The sequence below is a fragment of the Pyxicephalus adspersus genome, chromosome 1 (genome assembly GCF_032062135.1).
Source record: "Pyxicephalus adspersus chromosome 1, UCB_Pads_2.0, whole genome shotgun sequence".
In the NCBI taxonomy this organism is placed as follows: Eukaryota; Metazoa; Chordata; class Amphibia; order Anura; family Pyxicephalidae; genus Pyxicephalus; species Pyxicephalus adspersus.
The window spans coordinates 166,303,447-166,331,084 of record NC_092858.1 but is presented as its reverse complement, the minus strand read 5'-3'; the positions used below and the strand labels follow the sequence as shown (position 1 = coordinate 166,331,084).

At 38.1% G+C, this 27,638-nt stretch overlaps 1 protein-coding gene across 1 annotated transcript in view; it reads right to left on the bottom strand.

Annotated features, from left to right (window-relative positions):
- The window catches only part of LOC140321559 (MORC family CW-type zinc finger protein 3-like), a 36,102-nt gene extending 14,512 nt beyond the window's left edge, over positions 1-21,590 (bottom strand). Inside the window, exons 1-14 of the mRNA XM_072398280.1 lie at positions 21,440-21,590; positions 17,064-17,136; positions 11,707-11,839; positions 9,842-10,056; positions 6,910-7,057; positions 5,729-5,876; positions 4,421-4,552; positions 3,605-3,724; positions 3,423-3,520; positions 2,110-2,214; positions 1,527-1,649; positions 1,351-1,428; positions 274-295; positions 38-192 (exon numbers count right to left, since the gene is read on the bottom strand). Coding sequence (XP_072254381.1) covers positions 38-192; positions 274-295; positions 1,351-1,428; positions 1,527-1,649; positions 2,110-2,214; positions 3,423-3,520; positions 3,605-3,724; positions 4,421-4,552; positions 5,729-5,876; positions 6,910-7,057; positions 9,842-10,056; positions 11,707-11,839; positions 17,064-17,136; positions 21,440-21,478 — 1,589 coding nt within the window. The 5' untranslated portion in view covers positions 21,479-21,590. The remainder of the gene's footprint in view (positions 1-37; positions 193-273; positions 296-1,350; positions 1,429-1,526; positions 1,650-2,109; positions 2,215-3,422; positions 3,521-3,604; positions 3,725-4,420; positions 4,553-5,728; positions 5,877-6,909; positions 7,058-9,841; positions 10,057-11,706; positions 11,840-17,063; positions 17,137-21,439) is intronic.
- Between the last annotated feature and the right edge of the window lie 6,048 nt (positions 21,591-27,638).

The window sequence follows — 27,638 nt, the reverse complement described above, 5'->3', positions numbered from 1 at the left end:
TTATAAATTTATGGCCTAACTGGACTGAATAATTTACCTGTTAGCCTGGGGACTGGGCTGCCCAGCAGTTTTAGGTGCTGCTGCTGAAGGTCCAGGCAGCGGTGCTGATCTGTAATGTCCCCTTACATGAGGGAATGCTGCTTGCATTTCCTTACTAAGCAGAGGGACCAGAATGCTTGACTTACTACTGACCTGAAACAGCACAAAAAATAGAAGTACAATACCTTTTCACTTCTAAAGTAAGTTGTTTTACTAGATATAAAAAAAAAATACCTGTTGGGCTGCTTCAGATTTCCTGCAAGAATAAAAAAATTTCAAATTTGACTGTTTACATTTTCAAAACAAAAACTAGACAACTGTAAAAGGGCAAAAACTGAACAAGACAATGTAAAGACAGCAGTTAGTACTGAAAAATAATACATTTTGTTTTCATAGCAGAGGTGATCTGGACAGATTGAATCACAAACCTTGATCACAACTGAAAATGTGCCTGGGACTCCCATGACTGGGGGTGTCAGGATGGAATGTAAGAGAAGCGACCATTCCTTAACTGATTTCTCATAGGCATTAAAAACATCTATAAAAGATGTAAGTACTGCTGGGTTTAGAGCTGTCAAATGCCAGAAATACTAGCTGGTTTAGAAAATAATCAAGAAGAGTCTATGCTTTATTGGCTTCAACGGAGTGCAGTGGTGACGTCACCTACCATGCTTGGTTGATTATTGATAGATTTGTGATTGCAATAAGTAAAAAAAGTTGTATAAAATATAAAAAGAATAAAAAATGACTTTGGTGACTGACAATATGACAACAAAACTTTGGTCAGTGTACATGCAAAAATGAAAATGGTGATTGTGCCACACAAGTTAGATATTGCAATGCACTAACAAGGACCTTCCTTCACCATTTGTTTTAACAGATGATGTAAAGGATTTTAAAATGTCACTGTTATGCTGACCTGTGTAGTTTTGAAGCGGATTAAATATTTGCTAAGGAATTCTTCATAGAAGCAACATAGTACACATATATTACACTTTATTCAATTCAAACCTAAAAGACATTTATGGCTACAGTTGGGATTTAAAATGGTAGAAACCAACAAAAAAATGTAGCTGCCTGCCTAAAGGCTTTTAGCAAAATCACCCACCCCTCACCCCTAAGATAATACCTACCTTTCCTTCAACCACAAATCATGTTTTCGGACAGCTATTTTCCAAGCAGCACATGCATGAGACGACCTTCTTTGTTACTTTGGAATTGCCATACTCTCTGATCTCATGCTTTGTTCTGTAAACACTATTACACATGCTTTTAATAATAATGGACATGCATACAAGAAACTTTACTAACCTTTTTTTATTTGTCTTTTCATAAGTTGGCTGTGTGATTTCATCATCATCCTCAGGCTCCTGTGGTACATTGCAGTCTCTGTTTTAAATAAAATCCCTGATGAAGATTAGGGATAATAACATGCACAGCAATCAACAAATCTGCTGTCCAACACAGCATAGAGTGGTTACCCTTACCGGAACTGAGGGTCGGGGTTCATGTGACAATACCACTTTTCTGGCAGTTTGCCTATATCATCAGGAAGTTTCCTCCATTTCAGACAGTCATCACATTGGGCCCAGGTCTGGTCAGGCTTTTTCCTAAAGCAGACAAGCATATTACTCCTAGTGTAAATATATCACACTTTTTTAACATTTACTTAAATTCTAACCTCAAATAAGCTTAGGATCAAATTACAGACATCCCAATTATGTACATTTACAAAAGTTACTTCTTACTCCACTACAGGTAGCTTGTTAAACATCTATAAAGATACAGAATTTCTCGTATAATAAAAAAAAGCAAAAATTTCTATATAAAAATACTAAGGCATTTGAAAAAAAAATGTTGGTAACGGCTACCAGTTAGATGCTACTTTTAATTTTCTCAGTGTACTGAAGAGGTATCTATCTATCTATCTATCTGTCTATCTATCTATCTATCATGTAGGTCCAATTCACACTATCATCTAGAAACTTTAATACACAGAACTACTACTAAGAAAGTAAAGAAACTTTTTTTTTTTTCAACGCTTCTCTAATTGGTTTTTCAGGCACTTACTGTACATCTTCAACAGGAATATCATCACTGGAGAGAGCATGCCTTTTCTCTTTCATTGCATGCCAGTAGTCATAAAGTTTATCTGCTAAGTTAGATAATGTTCGCCTAAAAAACAATATGAATTATATGAAAAGTTAAAAGTTTAGCCAATTCAAGAAGGTACAGCAATCTCCGAACCCCAAATAATCATCGGGTATGGAAATAACCATTAGTTGGTTTAACTATCCAGCACCTGCTGTTGGAAGAAGCTGGGGTTGAGGAAACATTACACAACATTATACAATAAAATAGTTGGTCTACTAGTCCTGTCCAGGAAACAGAAATAATTCAGTAAGCATTGCAAAAGTCTGTACAGTACATGCTCAATTCACATTAACCGAAGTTACAGCTAATCCCTTCCAAAATACCCACACTTCTCTAAAGGATCAGCAGGAGCATAGAGGTGTGCAGGCATCACCAGAAGGTGTGTTCCACCAGGATCAACAGAATCATCACACAAAGGAATGCAGTAGACTTTTAAAATACAGCAAAGCACAAATCAAATACCAAACTATCAAGTAGACCATACTTCTATTATGTATTTTATAGCTCAACTTCACTACATTTTATAATGTCCTTTGGAACAAGAAAAAAGCAGTTTTGTCGCAACACTCACTTCTAATCAGTAACTGTCCCCCACAGTACTACTACTTTGTTACAATATGCCCTTCATGTTGAAGGTGGCCAGTATCACTCAAAGCCAAAATACTAAAGGTACAGTCTCAAAATCCCACCCACCCACAGCTGCTTTGCATTCATATGCATTTCTTTCAGATAGAAACACTGATGTCATCCTCTCAGTGCTGAACATATTGATGGGGTAGAATATGAGTACATTGTGCAAAACAAATCTATACAAATAAATATCTGGCTGGCAGTGAAATGATCATACTTTAACCCAGTGGTTCTCAACCAGGGTTCTGTGGAATCCTAGGGTTCCTGCAGAGGTTGCAGGGTTCCTTGAGCAATGAGCAATTTGTGACTCTCAGGTTAGGGTAACTGACACTAATGATGTTTTTGGCTATCTGTAAGGGAGACATACTTCCCAATGACCACCACACTAATGTACTGTGAGCTGTGGATATAGTAAATATAGCAGTGTTCCCTGATAATCTGAAGGTTATTTCAAGGGTTTCCCTAAGTTAGACATGTCAAGAAAGGTTGCTCTAACCCCACAAAAAGAATTAAAATCTTGTTTTCTGCTTGGTTGATGTTGATGACTAAAATTGTTACTGATTAGGCTTAAAGTCAAATAGTATATTTCTTTGCCTTACCTATATTCATAGGTGAAGTCGAAGTCCTGTTTGTTATGTGTGGGTGTTAAAAAGTTACATTCGATAATGCCAACAACACCAACGCCTTCATTATTAGCCTGGAAAAATGAAAAAAAAAACGTAAAGAAAATAAAATTGCTAAAAAGTACACAGCTTATGCAGCTATCAAACAGAATACGCACCCTTGACTGGCAGCCAACTTTTTCATAGGCCTTAATGAGCCTGTTTTTGTTATACATCAGTATCCCATAATGCTCCTTGTTTCGGCAATTGTATCCAAAAGTAATTTTCACAGGTTTATTCTGGCCATATTAAGGAAACTATGAAGCATTAACTTACTGAACACTGCAAGATGTTACAGCATTTTGCCTGGGAAGGCTGTTATTGGAATAAAGTGCGATTAACAAAATATTTAAAATCAAAAAGCTAATACATAAAAGATTCACAGTTTTTCATTTACCCACAAGCCTGTTGATAACAATCTGCAAATAGGCAATAACTGATCACCAGGCAAATCCAAACAGCTGCCACCTGGGTATCCTCGTCTCCTACTCCTATGGTATTCTAAATATGCAATAGTGAAAACTTGTACAGCCACTGGCAAGGTATGTAAAGTGATGTTGATTATTATTATTATGCAGTGCTTTACAAAGTCCATAGGGATGTCACTAGCTGTCCCTCAAAGGAGCTCACAAACTAATGTTCCTATCTCAGTCATGTCTTTTAATACAGTCTTAAGGTCAATTTTGGGGGGAAGCCAATAAAGCTAACTGCATGTTTATTGGAATTTGTAAGGAAACTGCACTTCCCAGAGTAAACCCATGCAAACACGAGGAGAACCTCTACGCAGATAGTGTCCTGGCCGAGATTTGAACTTGGGACCTATTGCTGCAAAGGCCAGAGTGCTAACCTCTGAGACACCTTTCTGCCCTGTGAATGTGCTTTCTTTAATTTTTTTTTTTGTTACTTGGACAGTAAATCTTAAATTAAAAAGATACACCCAAAAACCTGGGTCTGTAGACATCCTTTTCTATGAGCGCGAGGCTTTTGGAAACAAGTTGTGTTTGAACTTTTTCACCTCTGATTATGATCTTCATCCTTGGTTTCATGTAGAGAATGCTGCAATATGCCTGTTGGAGAAACAAAAGTAGATACACATTACAGATACAGAAATGTGAATAGAGTAAAGCTTTGTAGCATGGTGTCACTCCCACAATGAAACTAGGATTAGGAGAGCACAAATAATGGCAGTTTATAAAAAGTAAGCACATAGGCATTCTGGCTTCTGTTCTTCAGTAAGTGGGATTTTTAACAGTTTTAAAGGGAGGAAAGGTTTACTTTAACTTACTTTTTTGGTTTCACCTTTGTATTGGAATGCTGCCTACAGGAAAACTGGACACGACATTGACAATATGGACTTTAGATCAGAGCCAGCCTGTTATTTCTCTTGTGAAAGACCAGAATCATATACTCGACAATTATTCCGTTTTAGTGACCGTTTCTAAGGTTCCAGAAACTAAATGAACCACTGTAACCTCTGGACAGTAAAACTGAAATGTTTTCCAAAACTTGCATTAACTGCTCCCTCAACACGACCTGTTTACCAGTGTCTGATCCTCCAGTATGCAGAATCCTAACTCACTAAGGTGAAATAAATCCTGTGACCCTCAATGGATGAGAAAAAAAAACACATCCAGAGATCTGTATTCACACGCTACACAATTGTTCAATGAAAACAGAAGTCAAGAAAATGAAACTTTCATAATGAGATCATCAGCGGCAAACTATACCATTTTCATGTGCAGGAAAAGTATGTTTGAAAATAAATGTGTGTTTGAGCCTAGTAAAAAGGGCCCCTAGAGGACCCTGTGGGTACATTTGCATACATGCAACGCTGCATCAAGAAACATCTAGGCAATGGTATTTACTAGCTGATGTCCATTTATTGGTGTTTAAAGATAACAGAGACTAATATTTGTTGATCCAGGAAACATTCAATACCCTCAGAAAATCAGGAAATAATTTTTTCCCCTGTTGGAGCAACTATGTCCATAGGGTTTTATATCTGGGATATGTTTATTTCCCTAGTGGTTGAACTTGATGGATGTATGTTTTTTTTTCACCCTCATTTACTATGTAAACTGAAAATAATGGCATTTTATGGTAAGAAAAAACACATTTTATCAGTTTACTGCAAACATGTTTCAAAGATAGTGAGGAATATGTAAAATAGAATGACTATAAAAAGATAATAGCAGAAAACAGAGTTCAAAGCCAAACAAAGATTATGTGACCTCCTGACGTACACGTAATGAATAGTCACTGTCTGGTGGGACTTGGTCCTTCCTTTCTTGCTTTTTATAGCCCTTCTTAGAAGACCCATCATTATCCTCTGGAATTCTTATGTCATATTTATCCGTTTCAAAATCGAATTCTGTATCACCATTCTTCTCACTAAAAGTAAAAACAAACAAAACTCTGAATATAGAAACACTTAAAAGATGTTTACCTTCTTGTGCTCCATTGTGTCTGATTCTTGGACATCTTCAGCAGAACAAATATTCCGTATGGGAGATTTGATGTTGATTAACAGTATCTAGTGCTCGCTCAATCTAAATGCTGATAATAAAAATGCTGACACACTTGTTTAATTTAAAGGTTCACAGTTTTTATGAAAAAAAAACACAACTATGTTACTTTTTTAAAATATATTTAGGTATAGCTTTAATACAGGACAAATGAAGTGTTATTGATTACAGAATAATCCATTCTTTAAATGTGTTTCTTGCACACCACCGGGTAAGAAGTAGGGAAGGGTGATGTGTTCACACTCTCAAACCTAAAGCAAACCTTGCGTGAAAAAAAATGCCTTCCTAACAGTACACAGCTTATTCAACTCAATTGTGTGAAAACATTAAGGTGTAAAATAAGTATTTGAACGATCAAAAAAATCTCTGAACTTCTCTATTTACTATTATATTATCTAATGAAATATTCTGAAAAGTATGAAGGGGCAATCGGCAATAGAAGAACAGAGACACTTGCTTGATCCCAAAGAGAAACTGGTACTGGCAGTGAAGGGTGTAAATAATGAGATAAAAGAAACTTTCCATTTAATAATGTTTTCCTAAAAACTCAGAAAGCCTAAAATTACTTACAGTCAAACATATGTAAAGCAAAACAAAAACCCATCTGAAGAAGGAGGATAAATGCCTTACTCCTATATTGAAATTGGAGCTTTTCCTATTCTGATTAAACAGTGCAAAGATCAGGGTGAGCACAGAAGACAACTTCTTCCAGGTTGAAATTCTTTAACGTGCTTAGATTTTTATCCACCAAAAAAACGTGTAACATTAGTAACTGCAAGGTAGTAAAGTAATACTTTGCATTGACAAACTTTTCATTTGTCCTACACCTATGTTGCTTGTTCTACTAGGTTTTCTCTCTGGATTCTGCATTAGATTATTTATGCACACTGAGACCCAACCTTCTTAAGTTCCAGATAATTATCCTGGTTCCTGTTTTGCCAATAATGGCGTCAAGTTCTACTAAAACTTCTCTTTCAGTTTTAACGATAGAGTGAGTGAGGATCGCGTTCAGATTGGCAACACAGTCCAACGTCTTCACCAACTGCTGTAAGAAGAGTTAAGAAAACTCACAAAGAATGTGTATTATTATTAATAAGAAAACAAAAAACATACAACAATAAGCTTTGAAAAAAAAAGATGAGCCTTTAGGTTAAACTGAATATCACTGAGGTGTATCATTTGGTTATTCAAAAACAAGATGCCAAAATGTCTTAGACTATGTTCAGGAAAACACTTCCCATAGGGTTCAATGAAACCCAAACATTATTATTTTCTACATTAAGGATTACTATTAAATTACTATTAAAAAAAAACTATGAAGAAACATATGGAATTCGACCTAAACAAAAAAGAAGTGTTGAACAAACCAGAACATATTTTACATTTTCGATTTTTCAGCATTAGCCTCCCTTTGGTTTGGAGACATCTTTGCACACTTTTGTCACTCTCTCAATTATGAGTTAGTCACCTGGAATGTTTTTGTATTATCAGGTAAGCCTGTGTCAAGAGTTAATTTCTGTAATTTCTTTCCTTCCTAATGTGTTTGAGACTATCAGTTGTGCAGTGGTAGAGTTACTACAAAGTTCTAAACAGTGATTGGCTTTTATGCTGCAAAGAAGCCACTACTGAGAAGAACAACAAAATGAAGTGAAATGCTTGGGCTAAGAAACAAAGGGAATGGATATTACGCCAGTGGAAATATATTCTTTGGCCTGATGAATCCATATTTGAGCTTTTTGATCCCACCCACCATGTCTTTCTGAGACGAAAAAAAGGTGAGTGGATGAATTGTGAATGTGTGATTCCCCCCGTGAAGCATGGAGCAGGAGGCATAATGGTGTAGGGGTGCTTTGCAGGGGACACTGTTGGTGCTTTATTCAAAATCCAAGGCACACTTAACCGGTATTGTAATCACAGCATTCTGCATCACATCCCATTTAGTTTGTGCTTAGGTGGACCATGATTCGTTTTTCAACAGGATAATGACCAGGAACCTCTGGGTTATTTAAGGGTCATGTGACCAAGATGGAGAGTAATGGAGTGCTGTGTCACATGACCTGGCCTCCAAAATACCCCAACCTAAACCCAAATGAGATGTTTTGGGATTAGTTAAAGCGAAGAATGAAGGCAAAGCAACCAACAAGAGCTCAACATCTTTGGAAACTAATTCAAAACTTTTTAGGTGAATACATCATGAAGCTAAATCAGTAAATGCCAAGGGTGTTCAAAGCTATAAATAAAGCAAAATGGTGGCTACTCTGAAGAATCTAAAATATAAAACATATTCTGGTATGTTTAACCCATTTTTGTTTAAAACACATTTCTATATGTGTCCACTTAGTTTGGATGTCTTTACAATGTAGAAAATAATAAAATAAAGAAAAAAACACTGAATGACTAGGTCTATCCAAACTTTGACTGGTAATGTATCTGTACAGCCTGGGGGAACTAGCATTGGGGACTCTAAAACTGTCAAGTTTTATAAGCAGTCTTGTAATGTTAAGCAAAATAATTGGCCTTCCCACATACACACTAATTATGACCATGCTACTGGTGAGGGTAGATGGGGGTCTGCTCTTGTCAAAGGCCACACACTTTTTGTTTTCAATAATTTTGTTTAAGTTTTATTTTAAATTAATTAAAAAGGTAAAAAGGAAGACACCTTAACAAATTCAATATTATCCAGTCATACCCAGGTATTCATCTATTATAGTTAACACCATTAATAACGCCCATTCTTCTTTTAAAATTACCCCCATCAGTTCATGTCATAAAATGAACTAAATATAGAACTAACTTCTTTTAAAAACATTACCAAAACTGAATTGTAGTGTGATAAAATAATATCAAGAAAAGATTTAAGTAAAGGTGAATTTGAGTGTGAAAAAATGAACTTTCTAAAAAAGTGGGAGAGAAGAAAAAAAAAAGTGAGAATACGTGAATTCTACTAACCATATCAATCCCTTAAATATTATATACATAGATAAAAAGGTAAATAAAGTGTAAAGTTAACATAAGCCCTCTTTATACATGGAAAAAGTAAATATTTATACCGTAACTCAAAAAAAAAAAAAAAAAAGTATATGTGAATTCTACTAACTATATCAATCCCTTCATTATTAATTACATAGATATAAAGGTGATTAAAGTGAAAGAATAATATCAGCCCTCTATATACGTGACAAGTGAATATTACTACCCTAAATAAAAAAAAAAAAAGGTCTATGTGAATACTACTAACTAAATTCACATTACTTTAAAGGTCATTAAAGTGAGGGGTTAATATCAGCCCTCTAAATACATGAAAAAAGTTAGTACTACAAAAAAAAATATAAACTATTTTCTTCTCTCACATTGCTATTTTTATACTCTTCCCCTGGCCTCACACTTTTTGAATGTTCCATCCTTGGCATGCCAGATTCCAGGAAGACCTTTTATGGAAGGGGGGCATACACACACACTGCCCCTTTTCCTATCTTCAATGGTCCCAAACCTATTAAAGGGGCTGGGTGTAATGTTTAGGGGAACTCCACTTTTTTTCTTTTTCCAAAACATTGCTTGGAACCAAGTGCAGTGAACAGTAGGTGTTTGGGAGCAGGAAACGCCACAGTTTTTACCTGCTAGTCTGAACCTACCCTACATGTAGCATCCCGCAGAAGTTTACGGACCCTGTCAGCTCCAGAAATTTGAATTATTGGTGTTTGCAAATGCTTGTGCAAGCATTTTTGCTGAAATTTTTGTTATTATATATACTTTAAACTAAGTGACGTTGCAGAAGTCAGAATTTGAAGATAAATCATGATAAAAAAAAACTAAATGTCAAAAGGATATTTTGCTCGTCAAAGGAGATAATTGGCACAATGACATGTTCTGCATTAATCTTCTCCAGATATGTTTGAGATAACATCCCCACGTGCATTTCAGAGCCATTTTTTGTAAACACAATAGCATCCTTTCCCAGGCGCATAGATCCCGACTTGAATCCATTTCCATACAGGCCGACAGGCATATGACCATTAACAGCAACCTTGTCACTGAACCCGAAACTGAATTGTGACAAGAACAAAGACATTATTCCATGAAAAGGCAAGAGGTAAAACACAGCTAACAGTGCACAAATCACAAAGAAAACATGTAAATATTGGGACAAATAACCATCTCTGACCATGCTACTATTATATTCATATGGGGGAAGAGAAATAAAAGTTCACAAAAAAAATTTGTAACTGGTTTTATGTTTTATGTGGTGGCTGACAAGCTGAATCTATACATGGTTGTTTACAAACCTTTCAGAGATTCCAGTAGAAAGACATTGCCATCTCCCTGTTTTACCCAACAGCCCAGCCATAACTTTTCATACATCTCTTACTGCTTTATTTTTGGGGACATGTTTCAATGTATGATCCACCACTAAATGCATATATACTCAATGCATAATGTACTTTTAAGAAGTTGACCCACTCATAGTTAAACAAAAATTGCGTCAAAACAGCAAAAAAAAAAAAAAGCTTTTTGTAATGTGCATTGGAGTAAAGAGTTTTTTTTTATCCTGAGAAAACAGTTACATTTAGGAATTTCACACGATCCCTTTACATGTCTTTTTGAGAGAATTGCCTTGACATCTTCCCACTTGGTACCTTGGTAAACTACAAAAGCAAATTGAAGACTTCACAACCAGTCTGCCCCAAAGTTATAACTGTACTTCTCTAACAGAACCTTAGATGTGCACAAAAAAGCCCTTACTTATGGGCTGAAATGCACATTCCTTTTTCATTCATCTCACATGCACATCTTTGTTGCAGTACACTTACGTGAAAGCTTACAGTTGCTTCTTAATGCATCACATGCACGAGAAAATTTAAACAAATTTAAACATGTTGCCCACTGTGATGCTAACCCTATTCATTACACTATATGTTGAGGAGAACAGAAACAGACAGAAATACATGCAGCAGAGAAATATAGAGGTATCATCACTCTCTATGCAATGTTTGATGTAGTTGTGTATTATGCACTACAAGTAATTACATCAACCTGTTAAGTGTAAATCTCAATTGTTGCTAAAACGCAGATGACAAAATGTTAAAAGCAACATTTAAAAAAGAGTCTAAGAAACAGACATATCCTAACTAGGTAATGCCCAAACATTCTCTGACTGATAAGTATGTACCTAGCAAACAGTAGGCTGTGAATGAGCCCCTAAAACATTTGGACTTACAAAAGGATAAAAAACTCTTCACTAAATACCGAAAAAAAATCAAATAGAAGACATTGGGCCTGATTTATTAAAACTCCCAAGACTGGAGAGGGTACACTTTATCCAGCAAACCTGGAATGGGCCCGTTTCTAGTATTGAAAACATTTGCTAACAAATAGCAAATCACTTTTTAGAAATCCATTCTAGGTTTGTTGGATCACCCAGCATTTCATGAAAGTATATACTTTACAGCCTTGGAAAGCTTTAAAAAATCAGTCCCATTTAACATAACTCTAATCCTATTTTCTTCTAAGTACTATAAACAATGGTGGTGTCCCACACTTTTTGTGATAGTGACTGGTGCGACTAAGGACAAGTGAGATGGAGCAATAAAAACCCAACATTATATTATTTTAGTACAACCTCAGTGTAAGCACAGTTTATGAAATTCTGGCATAATGGGCCATCCCCAATAAGGTGAATAGTATACACTCCTTACCTGAGCATCTTGTATAACTTGTCTAGAGTCATCCCCTTCCCATTGTCTGTAAATGTGAGACATGTCTCACTGTTAAGAACCGTTTTGTCGATCCAGATTTGCTTAGCGTTGACATCAGGATCATAGGCATTATCTGGAATCAAGGAAAGAATAATGTTGTCATTTTAAAGGACTTTTCCCTTCCACTGGTAAAGAGAGCAAGCTGTAGTTACAAGAATTACATCAAATATGGAATTCTACTATTGTGTGTAATACAACTTTTAAAAGCCATTCCACAAATAAATTTTATTTTTGCCCTGGCAAAGAATCCTTCATTGGTAATAACTGTCCCGATACTGGATAACTTCAGATGTTAGATCTGTTAGATAAAATCTAGGTAGGACCTTGTAAAGAAAGTATCAAATACCCATGTCTTATCTTTTCTACATTTTTCTACATTTTTACATTTTCTTCTAAAGTCACCCTTAATGGGTATTTTTATCCTCAGACCCAAATTTTTTTTTTTTTTTATAACACTTTATTTTTTTTATGTATTTTACAACAATAACAATAAACAAAATTGTATACAAAACATAATATAAACAGGTAACAATATACTTTTTTCTATGTTAAAATAAAGAGAATAGTTATCCAAACTTATCCGAACTATTAGAACTTTATTATTATAACCCCAATATTATATTATCACCCCAAAATTCAATATACCTATCAAAGTACTACTGTTAGACTTGAATAATTACACTGCTTGGTAATCAAATAAATTCTTATAGTCTACCATTTCCTTGAAGCGGATCAAGGGAGCCCATGTGTCTAAATACCATTCTGTTCTATCATAAATCCCTGCAGTCAGATCTTCCATATTCTGAATCTCTTGCACTTTACGTACCCACATAGCTAGTGTGGGAGGTTCAGTTTTCTTCCACATTCTGGGGATGCAGGTTTTAGCTGCCATCACCAGGTATTTCACTAAAGAATTGTTGTACAATTGTTGGGGCCAATCATTAAGATATAATAGGAAAAATGCTGGGTCATCTGGTATATACCTAATCATCATTTTTTGACAAATATCTTGGACTCCTTCCCAGAAAGTCCTCAACGCAGGATATGTCTAGAATATGTGTAATAGATCTCCCTAATGTACGCCACATAGAAATATCTTTATGAGCACACCATTTCTCCCATACCTGCAGTGTAGCCTGTATGAGCGGGTGTTTCCAATCAATATATTGGATTGGTGAAACCATCCATGGTAGGTTAGATACCAGGGATTTTACTGCAATTCTGTTCCAAGGCTACCCATTGTTTCAATCTCGAGTCAGAGTACCAATCCAGCAGACGTACTAGACGTGATGCTGTGTATTACCAGGCGAAGTAGGAAACCTCAAGTCCCCCTACCTTCCTATGTCTGAATAAAAGCTGTCTACTTAACCTTGGATTCTTGCCCCTCCAAATGAGCCAGAAGATTTTCAAATGTAGTTTTTTAAAGAAGGTCTGGGGGAGGTGGATGGGTAAGGTCTGAAACAAGTATAGAATTCTAGGTAGAAGATTCATCTTACCACCTCATGCGTCCCAGCCATATAAAGGACCTCGTCATCCAAGTTTCTAAGTCACTTTTGATTTTGCACAGCAATGGTGTGAAGTTTAACCTAAACAAACTCTAATTTAAAAGAAGTCATCACCCCCAAATACTTAATTGCCACAGGCTCCCATCTAAATTGGAAATTGCAGGCGATTTGTTTACATATTTCTGGGGATAAAGTCAGATACCACCCCCTTAATATCTGTGGAGGCTTGTATATGACAATAAAAGGGCTCCAAGGTAAGTATAAAGATCAATTGTGACAAGGGGCAACACTGTCGTGTACCATTAGTAAATGCAAGGGATTCTGATGGCTTAGAGTATATGGAATTTATCCAAGTTAACATTCGCTCACCCAACCCTATATGGTGCGAGCGTAAGTTTCATGAACTGACAATCAACTCTATGAAAAGCCTGCGTCAGTCGAGAGAAGGCATGTCAGTTTTCCAGATATTTTTGATGTATAAATCCATTCTAGGACTCTGACCGTATTGTCTCTTGCCTCTCTAGAGGGGGCAAAACCCACCTGATCTGGGTGTACAATTTTGTATATAATTGTTTGAATTCTAGTAGCTAGTATCTTAGTGAAAAGTTTGAGATCCTGATTTAGTAAGGATATTGGCCTGTAGTCCTTACAGGAGGGGCTATCTTTTCCATCTTTGGGGGTTACTGCTATATATGCTCTAAGGGAATCTGAAGACAAGGATCCCCCCTGTGCTAGTGAATTGAATGCTTTCAAAAAATGAGGGGCCAGTAGATCTTCAAAGGTTTTGTAATAGGATAAGGTAAAACCGTCTGGCCCAAGTGATTTCCCTGAGGGGGGTACTTTTTATGGCTCACAAGAACTCTATTTCGGTGATTGGGATTTCTAGTGCTGTTACGTCTTCTGGTGACAATTGAGGTATACCCGATTTGGCAAGATATTGATTTATCATTGACACTTTATTTTCCTTAGCGCCTGTTGTAGGAGTAGAGGAATGTAAGTTATAGAGAGATTTGTAATAGGCTCTAAAACTTTCAGCAATATCTTTCACAAGGAGTTTTTTTTGTTTCTTGTCATCAACAATAAAGGAAATGAAAGACCTCTCCCTTTGTGATCGTAAAGCATTGGCAAGAAGCTTACCACTTTTGTTCCCAAACTCGTAAAGAGTTCGTTTACATCTCACTAGTGCTGATTTGGCCTTGCCTAGGCATAAAGAAGCCAGTTTATCTCTAGTTTTAATCAGTTCCCTATCTGTCTTTGTATCAAGGGTAATTTTGTGTATCTGCTCCATTTCTCTGAATTTTAATCAGATTTGAGATCTCCATCTGCCATTTTTTTAAATCTAGCTCAATGTTTGATTAGTATCCTCCTTATCACTACCTTATGAGCTTCCCAAATTGTCATTGGACTTACATCTGGAGTAATATTACAGAGGAAGTATTGCTTCGATTTCTCAGCAATATCAGTTCTAGTGATAAAATCATCTAATAGAGATTTATTGAGTTTCCATTGCCATATTTTCAGATTTACATTTTTTAGGGTAATTTGGAGAAACCCTGGGGCGTGGTCTGATATTGTTATATCCCCTATTGAGCATATCCTTCACAAATAGATGCTTGTAGATAAGATTCAATAATTACTGTAACTGGAAGACTTTAAGACAGGGGTTCTTTTCCACCTCTGTTCTGATATGATACAAGGAAAATAAAGAGAAGTTTGGAAGGCTCTAGATCAGGGGTGGGCAAACTTGTTGGGGCCACAATAAGTTTTAAAATTTGAGAGATGGGCCAGGCCAGTATCAGATGAATGAAGAGTCTTTGGGCCTGATTCATTAAAGCTCTCCAAGGCTGGGGATAATACACTTTCACCAGTGAAGCTGGGTGATCCAGCAAATCTGGAATGGATTTCTTCAATGTCATTTGCTATTTGCTAGCAAATGCTTTGAATCCATCCCAGGTTTGTTGGATCACCCAGCTTCACTGGTGAAAGTGTATTATCCCCAGCCTTGGAGAGCTTTAATGAATCAGGGCCTTTGTATGAGCCTATATAAACTAGGTGTGAAAGCTGTTAACTAAAAGTAAAAGAAAACATACATTCAAATTGCATTTCATTTCAATGGGAACAATGTTGTTGGTCACCCTTTTAAGCCAGTGGACAAGTTTTTACCAATATTTGATGGGCCAGATTAAAAACCCCAAATGGCTGTATTTGGCCTACGGGCCGTAGTTTGCCCATGCCTGCTCTAGATCAACCTTTTTTTAATATTATTGAATGTGATATTGTGGTAAATATTAGGTCCGGATCTCCCCTTTTAAAATTAACAAAGGGTCTTCCTGTGTAAGGTCTTTGTGCTAATTGAATTTTTTCTCCCCTTTAAAATAACAAAGGGTCTTAAGTTGTAATAGCTTGCTGTAAATTAATTGTCCGTGTGTCTCCAGTTTTTTAAAAGTTGGAGTTTTGTGTCCCAAGTGTCAAAAACCTCAGAGGTCAGACATAGCTTCTCTGATATGTATTCTGAAACACATTTTTTTCCTAATCTTTATATTTCCAATTCACCATTCTGCTCTGGGGGAGCATACCAGACACACCTAGTTTGGTCTCTATGAACATCGTATATTGTGGTGAATAATACCCCGGGGGTCGGCAGTTCATAATATCTGTACTTATGAAAATATTATTAATGGCTAGAACTAGGGCATTTTGGAAGTGTCCATAATCCATGTGGTCACAGCCCCTCAGACAGCCCCCAACTGGCTGTTATTGGATTATTGTATTAGTCCCGTCTCTGTTGTTGGCATATAAAAGCCAAATGTCTAGCAGAGAGCTCTCACTGATACCATCATGTCGCTAAGGACAACGGCACTGACACACTGAGCCCACTGCAGGGAGCCCAGTGACTCTAATAACTTGGACTTTACACCGCAACCTGGACCAGGAAAACCAACTCTACCTAAGTATTATTTCACAGTTTTCCCTTTTTATTTTATGCTGTTGTTATAGTTCTGCTAATGTTCTGTTATAGTTCTGCTAATGTTCTGTTATTATTCTTAGATTAGTCTTTATTTTTCTATAATTTGTTTATGCACTGTGTTTTTGTATGCTTTTATTTATAAAACCCTATAAAAAGTGTAAGCTGAATCTCTGAATGCTGTAAATAGAAAGAGTGTAACTTGCAAACCCGAAGCGTTTCTATAACATTTCTGAAACATCTCTGTCTGGAGTGGCAGCGGGTGACCCTAGAGAAGCACAACTGCAATTGTCAAGGGTAACGGTGCGTGGCAAACTACCTGTGCTGGTGTGTTTGGCAAGGGTTAACAGGAGTGGTTACCCTTGCCCCGTGACAAACCCCTCTTCAGCCTGCTGGTGCGCGGACTGTTGCTGCGCGTGCTGGAAAGTCTATACGCAGGGGTACGGGCTGAGAGGGCTTCGATACAGGGAACCCCTTGAAATTACTTCTTCAGGGAACCCCTGCTATATTTATTATATCTACAGATCACAGTACATTAGTGCAGTGGTCACAATGAACAATGTCTCTAACATTGCTAAACCAGTGAAAAGAAGATCACCCTTACAGTTAAAATGTGTCAGTTAACCTGACCTTAAAGTCACAAACTGCTCAAAGCTCAGGGAACCCCAAGAAATCTCTGAATGAACAGTAGGGTTTCACAGAACCCTGGTTGAAAAACACTGCTCTAAATGTTCTATAGGTAAAAATTGGAATTCCAATAGGTAGGAGTCTTGAAAAACCCTAATAATGTGTTGTGTTGAAGATAAAAATATTGAAAAATGACATACCTATAAGTTCTGCTACAGCACTGAAAGGCCATGTATGACTTGTGGAGTTGCTGTGCAAAAATCTGGGGGACAACTGAAAAATATAAATAATACATTAGAATTATACATTTACACTTCATAAACAATAAACTGAGGTGAGAACCAACCACAACAGTGCTTATACATAATTCTGAAGATTAGATTTTAATTGGCAGATTTAACTAATAGATTATATATATCCTTTCATTTAGCTTTGTGCAAAACCTGGCACTTTGTTTGGAACATCATGGCTCAGAAATGACTGCTCTGGTAAGGTGGCAGTTCCATTTCTCTTAAATTTACAGTGTATGGTCCACTCCATCAGCAAGTTCTGTATGTTTTTTTTGGGGAATGAGACCTACAGTTCACCTGGGACCTTGAAGACCAGCAACAGATGTCTTTATTACTTACCAAAGTGTCTAAAAACACTTTGCATTATAAATGCAATACCAAATTTCTCCTAGGGTGGTATCTGGTGCCTGATAGACTCTTCCATGCCCCTTGACTGCCTCCTTGTGTTATAGAGGGTGGGGCCAAAGTGGTAAAATGAAACACATTAGGTGGTCCTGCCCCAAGGCACAAAGGTACTAGGGAAGATGTCTTTGACCTTTGTTCTACAGTCTTGGATGTAAATTTGCCTGTTACCCCTTATTGCTCTTTATTTAGCAAAGTGAATATTCCTTTCACCTAAACACAGTTTATATGCTTTTATCAACACACATTACTCTTGCCAAATCTCGGCAGTCCAATCACCTCTCAATTGATAGTATTAAGTCCAAACTCAGTTGGATCATGGACAATGACAAGTTCTCCAGCATTCTTACGAACAACCTCTTGGAATTTGATAAGACATGGGAGCCATGGTTGGTTTACTCTTCAGCTTATATAACTTTTCTTTTAATTAAAATTTTAGGTGATTCCCTTGTTTCTCCTCAAAATGTCATGTCACCCCAATTTCAGTTGTCTCTAGGTGTTACCTCATTATCTAATGTTTTGAAATTTGTGTTTTTTCTCCCTAATCAGTGTACATTTTCCTGTTATTTACTTCATTTTCTAATTAAACTCAATGAAAATATTGAAATTATTGTTTCCAGTGACAAAGGAGTGACAGGTGAACGATCGAGCACTGTTCTATGGAGAATGGAGGGGAGAACAAACAAGAACCACCCTCTGTGCCCTCCTCCCTTCACCATCGGTCGTTCATGGATCTGTTCTGGCGAACGACATTGAGCGACCTTTGTACAAATGTCAGTTTCTAGTTTGCCCATTTGTATTAGGCAAGAATCATTTGGTGTGTACATAGCCTAACACTATGAGCCTAATTGAATAAAGCTCTCCAAGGCTGGAGAAGATGCACTTTTATTAGTGAAGCTGGGTGATCCAGCAAACCTGAAATGGATTTCTTCAAAGTAATTTTCTATTTGCTAGCAAATGTTTTGAATCCTGGACCAGATTCATTCCAGGTTTGCTGGATCGCCCAGCTTCACTGATGAAAATGTATCTTCTCCAGACTTGGAGAGCTTTGATAAATCAGGCTCTTTTTGTTTAAAACATAATTCCATATGTTGAATAGAATGGTAATGAGATTTTGGAGTAATCTATTTATGGTTCACAACTTTTATGTCTTGACAATAGGGACACAGTGCTATAACAGCTCAGGGGTATCCTTAAGGTATGAAGACAACCCTGGCATATAGGGGCTTAAATAACTATCAACCAATAAACTAGCATTAGATGAAATGCAAATAATGCTGGGCACAAAATGATGTCTAGGAAGTTCCTGAAGATTTTTGTGCAGTTTTGAAAGTGCATAAAATATTGGAAGTTGCGGTTCTTAAATGTTCAAAAATGTGCCCTTATCAATTGTACCTTCAACTAAAGCTGTCCTTATTAGCTGATAAAATTCATCATAAAAATATTTAGTGGGTGTAAATGTGATCACATTGTACAATTCAGTGTTTCTTTCCAAGATTTTCAAACACATGTTGCGATATTGTGAGACATCAAGTATCACATCATTACTGCAATTCTGCAAGTGGTATCTCCCACCGACAATAATATCTTCATATGTGTAATGCCTTAGGGCAGGGGTCTGCAACCTGCGGCTCCGGAGCTGCATGCGGCTCTTCAGCCTCCTTGTTGTGGCTCCCTTCGGCTGCCGCCTAACAAATAGCAAAAAGCTTTTAAGAAATCCATTCCATGTTTGCTGGATCACCCAGCTTCACAGATGAAAATGTATCTTCTCCAGCCTTGGAGAGTTTTAATAAATCAGTCCCATAATCTCAGAGTATCCCCCATTCATCCTTTTCATTTGGAAAAATGTGAACACTCAAACCAAAGGTATTACATTTCTCATGAACATAATTCTCTAAATAATAGACATGCCAGTAGACTATTGATTTGATATAAGTTTATATACTTTTCTAAATATTTCTCAATTTGCAGAAGACTCTATTCACCTCAGAGTCTCATTAGGTCTGTAGCGTACAGATGAATGATTTAAATCCATTCACAGAGGTCAAGATTTACATTGACAATCCATATAAAGATAGTAATAGATAGATCCCCAGTGAAGAACAGGGGACAAGGGTGTTATCCACCCAAAATTATGATCCAATCGGTGCAAAAGATAGGATACCAGGCAATAGCAATAGGATGCCACATCCCAAATATAAATATTTCAAACAACAAAAAAGGAGTAATATGGGACCTTTAGAACCATGAGTCATAAAGAATATTTTTAGAAATCATATGTAATCCCAAAGTGGTAAAGACATTTCATTTACAAAAAGCATTATAACCTGTTACATCAAGATGTAGCTAATAACATATAAAATTTAAGTCCCAAATACTTAATGCATTTTACGGCTGATGAAAATGTGGCTCCCCAGAAGTGTTGTGAAGACGGACACAATGTAAATCTGTAAAGTATATTAATGTTCATATTGATTCTATTGGTTCTAAATACAAATATATCTTGTACAGAGCAGGGTCCTGGATTGTAGATATCTTCTTCCCATTTTAGGTCATGGTCCCTGTATAAAAGAGGTTACATACTGCAAAAGAGTCCAGGAATTAGGTTTTTTTTGTTTTAGTTGTTGAAGGGTCCAGACTTTTGAAAAGGAGGGAAGGATCTGGGTGGACCTTCCTATCCCACTGCAGTGTACAGATCAGGGTTTTGGACTGGCCCGTCTGGGGCTGACAGAGAGTCAGTGGGTGGGTCACCAAAAATGCTATCCACTTGTGAGAACAGGTGTTAGCCTGGCGTACTTGCTTGCGGCAGCAGGATTTTATTACACAATACTTTGGAACTTATTTTGCTGAAGCAAACTGTTTGATTTTTATATTGGACTAAAGCTGCGTACACACGTCCAATTTTTATCGTTGGAAATGAAGGACGAACGAACGACGAACGACCGATTGGCCAAAAATCGTTTGTAAAAAAAGTAACCAACGACGCCGACGAACGAGGATAGTCGTTGGAAATGAACGACCGGACCGGCGGATCGGATTGGACGACGATCGTTGACCATCTATCGTGTGTATTCCCACCGCAATGATTCATATATTTAATAATAAAAGGTTTCGTTTCACAGGCTGCACAAATAGGAAATGAAACAGAAAGTAGATCAGTGTGGGAGGAAGCTCATTTAGTGGTGATAGCGAGGAATGTAAAGTTAGATTGATAGAGTTAGATTGATTGGATGATTTTGTTCTTGCTTTATTGTAGGAACGCTGCAACCTGTAGTCCACCGGCTAGAGAAATCCCAAACCCTGTGACACCAAAAAGTTCCCTACATTGTGGTCAGATGTTCCCAGTATTCAGCATGCACACTGGAAAGCTGTGGTTTCTGAAGAAATATTAAATGATTCATTGTACACATCAATAACTGTGTTGTTTTGGAGTCCAACTACAACTTCAGAGTCCATGATGCAGAAAGTCAGGGACACACAGACACAAAGCCATGTTTTTGCCACCAGAATGACAGGTGCCAATGCCATCTTCATACAGTCCCTGGGTGCCCATCCTCACCCATTACAAGCACAGTGTGCTCCATACAGTCATTGTTATATTCATTCAGTGCCATCCACATAAACAATACAGGAAATCATTGGCATCCCACAGTGATGGTAGTGAAATATTCTGTCAGTGCCATCGTACAGTATCAGTGCCCCCTCATACATTGCTGTCCCCTACCAGCCCACACAAGCACCCACCCCTCCAGGACATCCATTGGCTTTGCCAGCCTGGTGCCACCACAGGTGGTGTTACAAGAACCTGGTAAGTCTAACCCCCTGCACAAATCACACACATACGCAAAGCCATTTCGATTCACTGGTCCTCACTTTTCACTTACCGAACTCTGGCGAATCCCGTCAGTCGCTGCTGATGCCATCTCACGAAGAAAATCAAAAGTACCGCGGGGGTCCGGACCTATCACAGCTCGCTATTCGTGTCCTGGCGCGAGACTGCAGGATTTAAGGAGCAGCTGACAGGGAGAGAGCAGGAGGGCGTGGTCTGTTCTCACTGCACGTGGGCGGGGTTTGGTTTCTGCGTGTCTGTGTGTAAAGTGTGATCACCTCCTCTGTCTGTGTATAGAGATCTAAGGTGATCACCTCCTCTGTCTGTGTATAGAGAATTGGTTGTGATCACCTATATCTGTGTATAGAGATCTAATTGTGATCACCTTCTCTGTCTGTGTATAGAGAATTTAGTGTGATCACCTATGTCTGTGTATAGAGATCTAAGTGTGATCACGCCTGTTTTTGTATAGAGATCGATGTGTGATCAACTCCTATCTGTATACAGAGATCCACATGTGATCACCTTCTGTCTGTGTCTAGAGATCTCAGTGTGATCACCTCTGTCCCTGTATAGAGATCTAAGCGTTGTTACCTCCTGTCTGTGTATAGAGATCCAAATGTGATCACCTTCTGTCTGTGTATGGAGATAAAAGTGTGATCACCTCCTCTGTCTGTGTATAGAGAATTGAGTGTGATCACCTATGCCTGTGTATAGAGATCTAAATGTGATCACGTCTGTCTGTGTATAGAGATCTTAGTGTATTTGCTACCTTTCTCTGTATATACAGACCTCAATATATTTGTCACAGGCTATAAATTGGAAAGGGTGTTAGCAACATCAAACCTTTGTAGCTGATAAACAATATATTTTGCAACCTAAATATGGCGCTGGCTGGAGAAATCTACAACAATTCGTATTGTGAAGTCTCTCGGTCCATGCCCTCTCCACCATGTACGTCACAGCTTATACAGGCCAGTAGATTTCCTTTTTTCTGAAGCTTCTTCCCGGATGGACCTGTCCTCCTCCATAGTCCTTGCTAAAAACATCCAAGCTCCCCCCATGAAGACCGACTTGGCCTTTATGTTTGCTTAATATAATAATAGGATTTGAATTAGCCTGGTCCAGATTGGTTTAGGAAAGAGAAGCTCATGATAACTCCAACTATGTTTGATTTTATATGCACTATGTGCAAGCACAGTCCCAATCCACCGTCCTTCTTTCACAGGTTCATCATATTTACAGGTTCCACCAGGTTGCAACAAAAGACAAAAAAATAAACAAAAAAAAAAGAAAAACAAAACAAAAACACCATAGAAATTGTTTATGATACACATGTCTTTACCAAACTAAATAGTCTATATGTATACACTCAGAAATGACAGTCATCTATTACTGGAGTACATGCAGAAAGGAACTGGCATTAAAAGGTGTAACTGCCTGCCAATGCCATGGAGTGTGATGCTTCTTGATGCATGTCCCTGTTTGCACAGCCATTATGTATTTATTAGACTGTTTTACATACATCTGTGGTTAAACCCTGTGATCTGGGGTTGCATATTGATGCTGTTGGGGTGGATAGCAATGAACCTGATGTGTTTCCTTTGTTGGCTTTAGCAGGAAAAGAAAGGTTGTCTCAGGAAACTGCAAAAGAGTCGGCCATCCTAAACTTTGTTGTCCTAGGAGACAAAATCTGGACATCCCAGCCATGAGACCCAAACTTAGCCAGGGCCTGGGAGATTTGTAAATTACTTTGTTAGGCCTTGTAATAGAAACAAAATGTTTGTTTTATTATACAAGCAGAAGTTGTAAAAGAAAATGCACACTTTTTATCCAGGAGCATTTGTTTTATAAACAAGCTGTAGATCAAAAAGCAACAAAGACAGAGATTTAAGCAGGGTTTTTGGCACAAACGGTGTATTAAACATACATTACAATGTTTATAATAGGATTTGTCAATTATAAAATGCCACTGTACACAACCAGTGGTCGGGTATAATAATTGAAGTCATATGATTACCTAATACAATACACAGTAATCAAAAGTTGGTTTGAACCACCTTATTATCCTTGGGGTTCAACCACAGACAAAGGAATTTTTTCCACTAGGCATATAACAACTTATCAACATATATAATGTTGACCATATACAGTGTTTGATCATCAAAGCATGTTGTTGGATATACTCGACGCGTTTCACCAGGTATGGCATCCTCAGGAGCATTATTGACAGCATGCGTATATTACTTGCGTAAATTGTATCTAAACCAGTAGATAATGTTTAAATTAGAATTTATAATGACTCATACAAGTATTATATTGTAAATATACATATTCCAAATTAATGTGCTCTCTATAACATAAGGACCTATGTTGCTTAGAGCGCACATCGATGTCCCACTATATATATTGGTTATTAATTAATTAGCACATTAAGCAGCGTAAAGGAAAGAGAAATCAGGACAAGATATGCTGGGTGTGGTAAGTACATTTATTGAATGCTCAAAAAAAAAAATTAAGTGCAAGTTCTGCTTTAATAAGTGTTTTTTTTATTCCTGCAATAGCAGGAGAGTGTAAGGCCCTGGTCAGCACCAGCACCAGACACCAGTCCCTCAATCTAACGCCGCGCTTTTCACCTTTAGCAAGCCACCGCTCAGCCTTGGGAGACTGGTCTCCCAGCACACGGTTGCCCCCTGGACCTAATGCACAAGAGATGGTGTCTGGGGATGGCTGGTAGAAGACCAGGAGCCCACAGATTAACCCCCCCGAGCGTTATAATTCTGTCAGTTTTTTTATGCAAAAAGTGATCCTATTTTTTTTGCATAGAAATGTTTGTTTATATTGTGGGCCTGTATTTCTTAGGATTAACTCCCGGGTATAATAATTATATTTATTTATTATGTTATAATCATAAATTATAATATAATACATAATAATAAATCATTATTATAAAAATAATGAAATAATAGGCCACAACAATGTAATTTATCAAAAAGAATTTTTTTATCAAAAATTTGTAACTGAAATTTTCCAAACAAGGGTGCAACATTATTGATAAATAATAAGATAAATAAAATTCAGATTTTAGAAAAAAAAAATAAAAATATTTACCGTATTTTTGGGCCATAAGACGCACCGGACCATAAGACGCACCAGTTTTTAGAGAAGGGAAATGAAGAAAAAAAAGATTCTGAAACAAATAGTGTCCTAAAATATTTTATGTGCATTAAAAACCAACAACACAGTCATAAACACATGTAATAAACCCTGTAAAGTAAACAGCAGCATTTAGAACCATTATTAACAAATAAAGTCAGCAAAAGACTACATTACTGCCATTGATTGTCCCCTTCTGATCACTATATGCAATGACTGTCCCCTTCTGATCACTCTATGCCATTGACTGTCTCCTTCTGATCACTCTATGCCATTGATTGTCCCCTTCTGTTCACTTACCGGTAATTAAGTGTAGGGATCTCTGTTAGGCAGGGATCAGCAGCTTGCTTCCTGGTGCAGAATGCCGGCTTGTTACTTTCAGTTTCACTCTGCACTGCAGCCAGGAGCAGACACGTGCTGCACAGCCAGCATCAAGGAGACACGCATAGGAGGGAAACACGGTAAGAAACTTTTTTTTTAACAGCATATGTGTAGGCTGTATTTGGACCATAAGACGCAGGGACTTTTTTCCCCCACTTCTGGTTACTTATGGTTACTTCTGGCACTTATGGTCCGAAAAATACGGTACATTTTTTAGTAGACATCCCGGGTTTGGTAGATTTTGAAGCAGGGTGCTGCACAAAGCCCAACATCACAGTCAGGACAGTAGTACCTGGTTTCCTTGCGTTTCTTCCTTCCTCTGTCATCAGTCTTTGAGCAGCAAACCACACACATCCTTGTAGGTGCTGCCTTTTTCTGGGTTGGTGGGATGTATTCAGTGAAGTGATGACCGGCCAGCCGTTCTAGGTTGACAACGGTGGAAGCACGACGTCCAGGTCTATTCATAGCCACTGATGGTGTTTGGTGGTTCTTGACTATGGATTCGGAAACTTGCAAAATGAAGTCTGAATGATTCACAGGCCTCTGATTTTTTTTTGTACAGAAGGTAGGCATTCCATAGGCACTGCTCAACAAGATGCCTGAAAATCTTCTTGTAGTGCTTCCTTTGCTGTTTCCTCACTGGGTAGAATGTCATGGCTTGGTCGGCTCTGTCCACACCTCCCATGGTGTTGTTGTAGTCAATCACCACCTGTGGTTTCATCACTTCTTTCCCATGTTTTGTGTGTACCAGAACGGTGGAGGCATCATGGGCAGTACTCTTCAGCCCTGACCTAGCAATGGCTCAACGAGGGATATCACTGAAGATGTTGCCAATCCATAATGGCTGTATCTGGGGTTGAACTGTGTCCCTTTTCCAGTGTACAGTACCGTATTCAAGATGTAGCCAGTTGAGGATTCGCACAGCATATAGGTCTTCACGCGAAATTGTGCCCTCTTTGACGCAACGTACTGCACCCAGCTGAGCCTCCCCTTGTAAACCATTAGACTTTCATCAATGCTGACATCTCTTTCTGGCACATAGGTTTGCTGGAAATTTTGTATAACCAAATGAGACACTTTCCAAATTTTCTTGAGTTTTGGTGCAGGATGGGTAGTCTCATCAAATTCCTCATTGTTTGCGAAGTGCAGGTACTTCATGATGAGGGAAAAGCGGTATTCTGGCATGAATGTGCCAAAGAATGGAGTGGCAATCATTTTGTTCTTGGACCAGTACCACTTCCGCACGGGTTTGCCCACAACTCCCTGCAGGATCACCTAGCCCAAAAACAGCCAAATGTCATCCTTGCTCACAGGTTCCCACTTTCTGCTTCTTGCAAACCTCAGGTGTGGAACACCTTGTTGTTGTCCTGAGTACCTGCAAAAAACATAATAAAAAAGTATTTTAGGATATGTTCTTTTATAGTGTGAAGGTGACAAGTAATATGTTAGCAAACACAGAGCAGCATATATGTTTGCATAAAAAAAAAAAATTAGCAAAAAATTTCAAAAAGTTAACAAACACAAGAGCAGCTTACCTGTTTGTCTCTGCAACAATTTTTTGCATAACTGCATCGGTCAAAAACTACTTCAGGTATGCCGGGGGGTCGTCGCATTCAGCCTCAATTTTCATCCCAGGTGCGCCGGTAAATCTTGGCGGTGCTGCCTGGTCCGCATCAAGGTCAAAAGGACACCATGTGCGCACAGGTTCAAAATCATCGCTCAGTTCACTTTCGCTGTCCGATGACAAATTTCCTGGTGAATCACTATCGCTCGATTCCACAAGGGACTCCAAATCACCATCGCTGCTTTCAAATTCCTCCAAAACAGCGCTTGCGCCGATGAGATGACGTTTTGATGCCATGCCGCCTCCAGCAAACAGGAACAATCAAGGTCAAAGACAAAGTGATTAAATGATACATTCAGGAAGTGATTTATAAGCCATCAAAAGGTCAGATCAAGGTCAGGGATAATAGTGGGCAAAATGTTAATCAGGGCACTGGGCAATGATGCTTGGTGCACTAAAATGTGTTTTGATACTTTTATTTTGAGTTTTTTGGTGTATTTCACTGTAAAAAAAATTTAAAAGCAGATTACATAGTAATCTGCTTTTAAATTTCCCACCCCCAGAATCCATCACTCCCATCGCATCACCTGGAAGATGTCACACATCTTGCCGGGTGATGCGGTGGGGATGTCCCCGCCCTGCTCACTCTCCTGCTCGCATCACCTGGAGATCAGCCTCCGGGAGATGCGAGCAGGAGTAGATCCAGGGGGTGCTGCCAGCGGGAAATCGCCACTGGCATCACCCCCGGGATTTACTATTGGTGATCGAATCTGCAGTTAGATGTGATGCACCATGCAGAAATCCTGCATGGTGCATCGCATCTAACTGCAGATGCCTGGAGTGGGGTGCTGGGGACCCGGGCGGTATTTAAAAGCAGATTACTCGGTAATCTGCTTTTAAATTTCCCACCTGGCCACACACCCTGACAGCATTTGCTGTGCTCTTTTGAGAAGTTGAACAGTGGATTCAATAAAAGGCAAAGGCTTTATTTGGAAATTACATTCAAAGGAAAGAAGAACTTTACATTATTTGTTTTCTGGTTATTTCCCTAGTGGTTGAAGTTGATGGATATATGTCTTTTTTCAACCTAACCTACTATGTAACCATGTAATATAAGGGTGTCACCTCTGTGGTCTGAAAGGAAGAGGTGCAA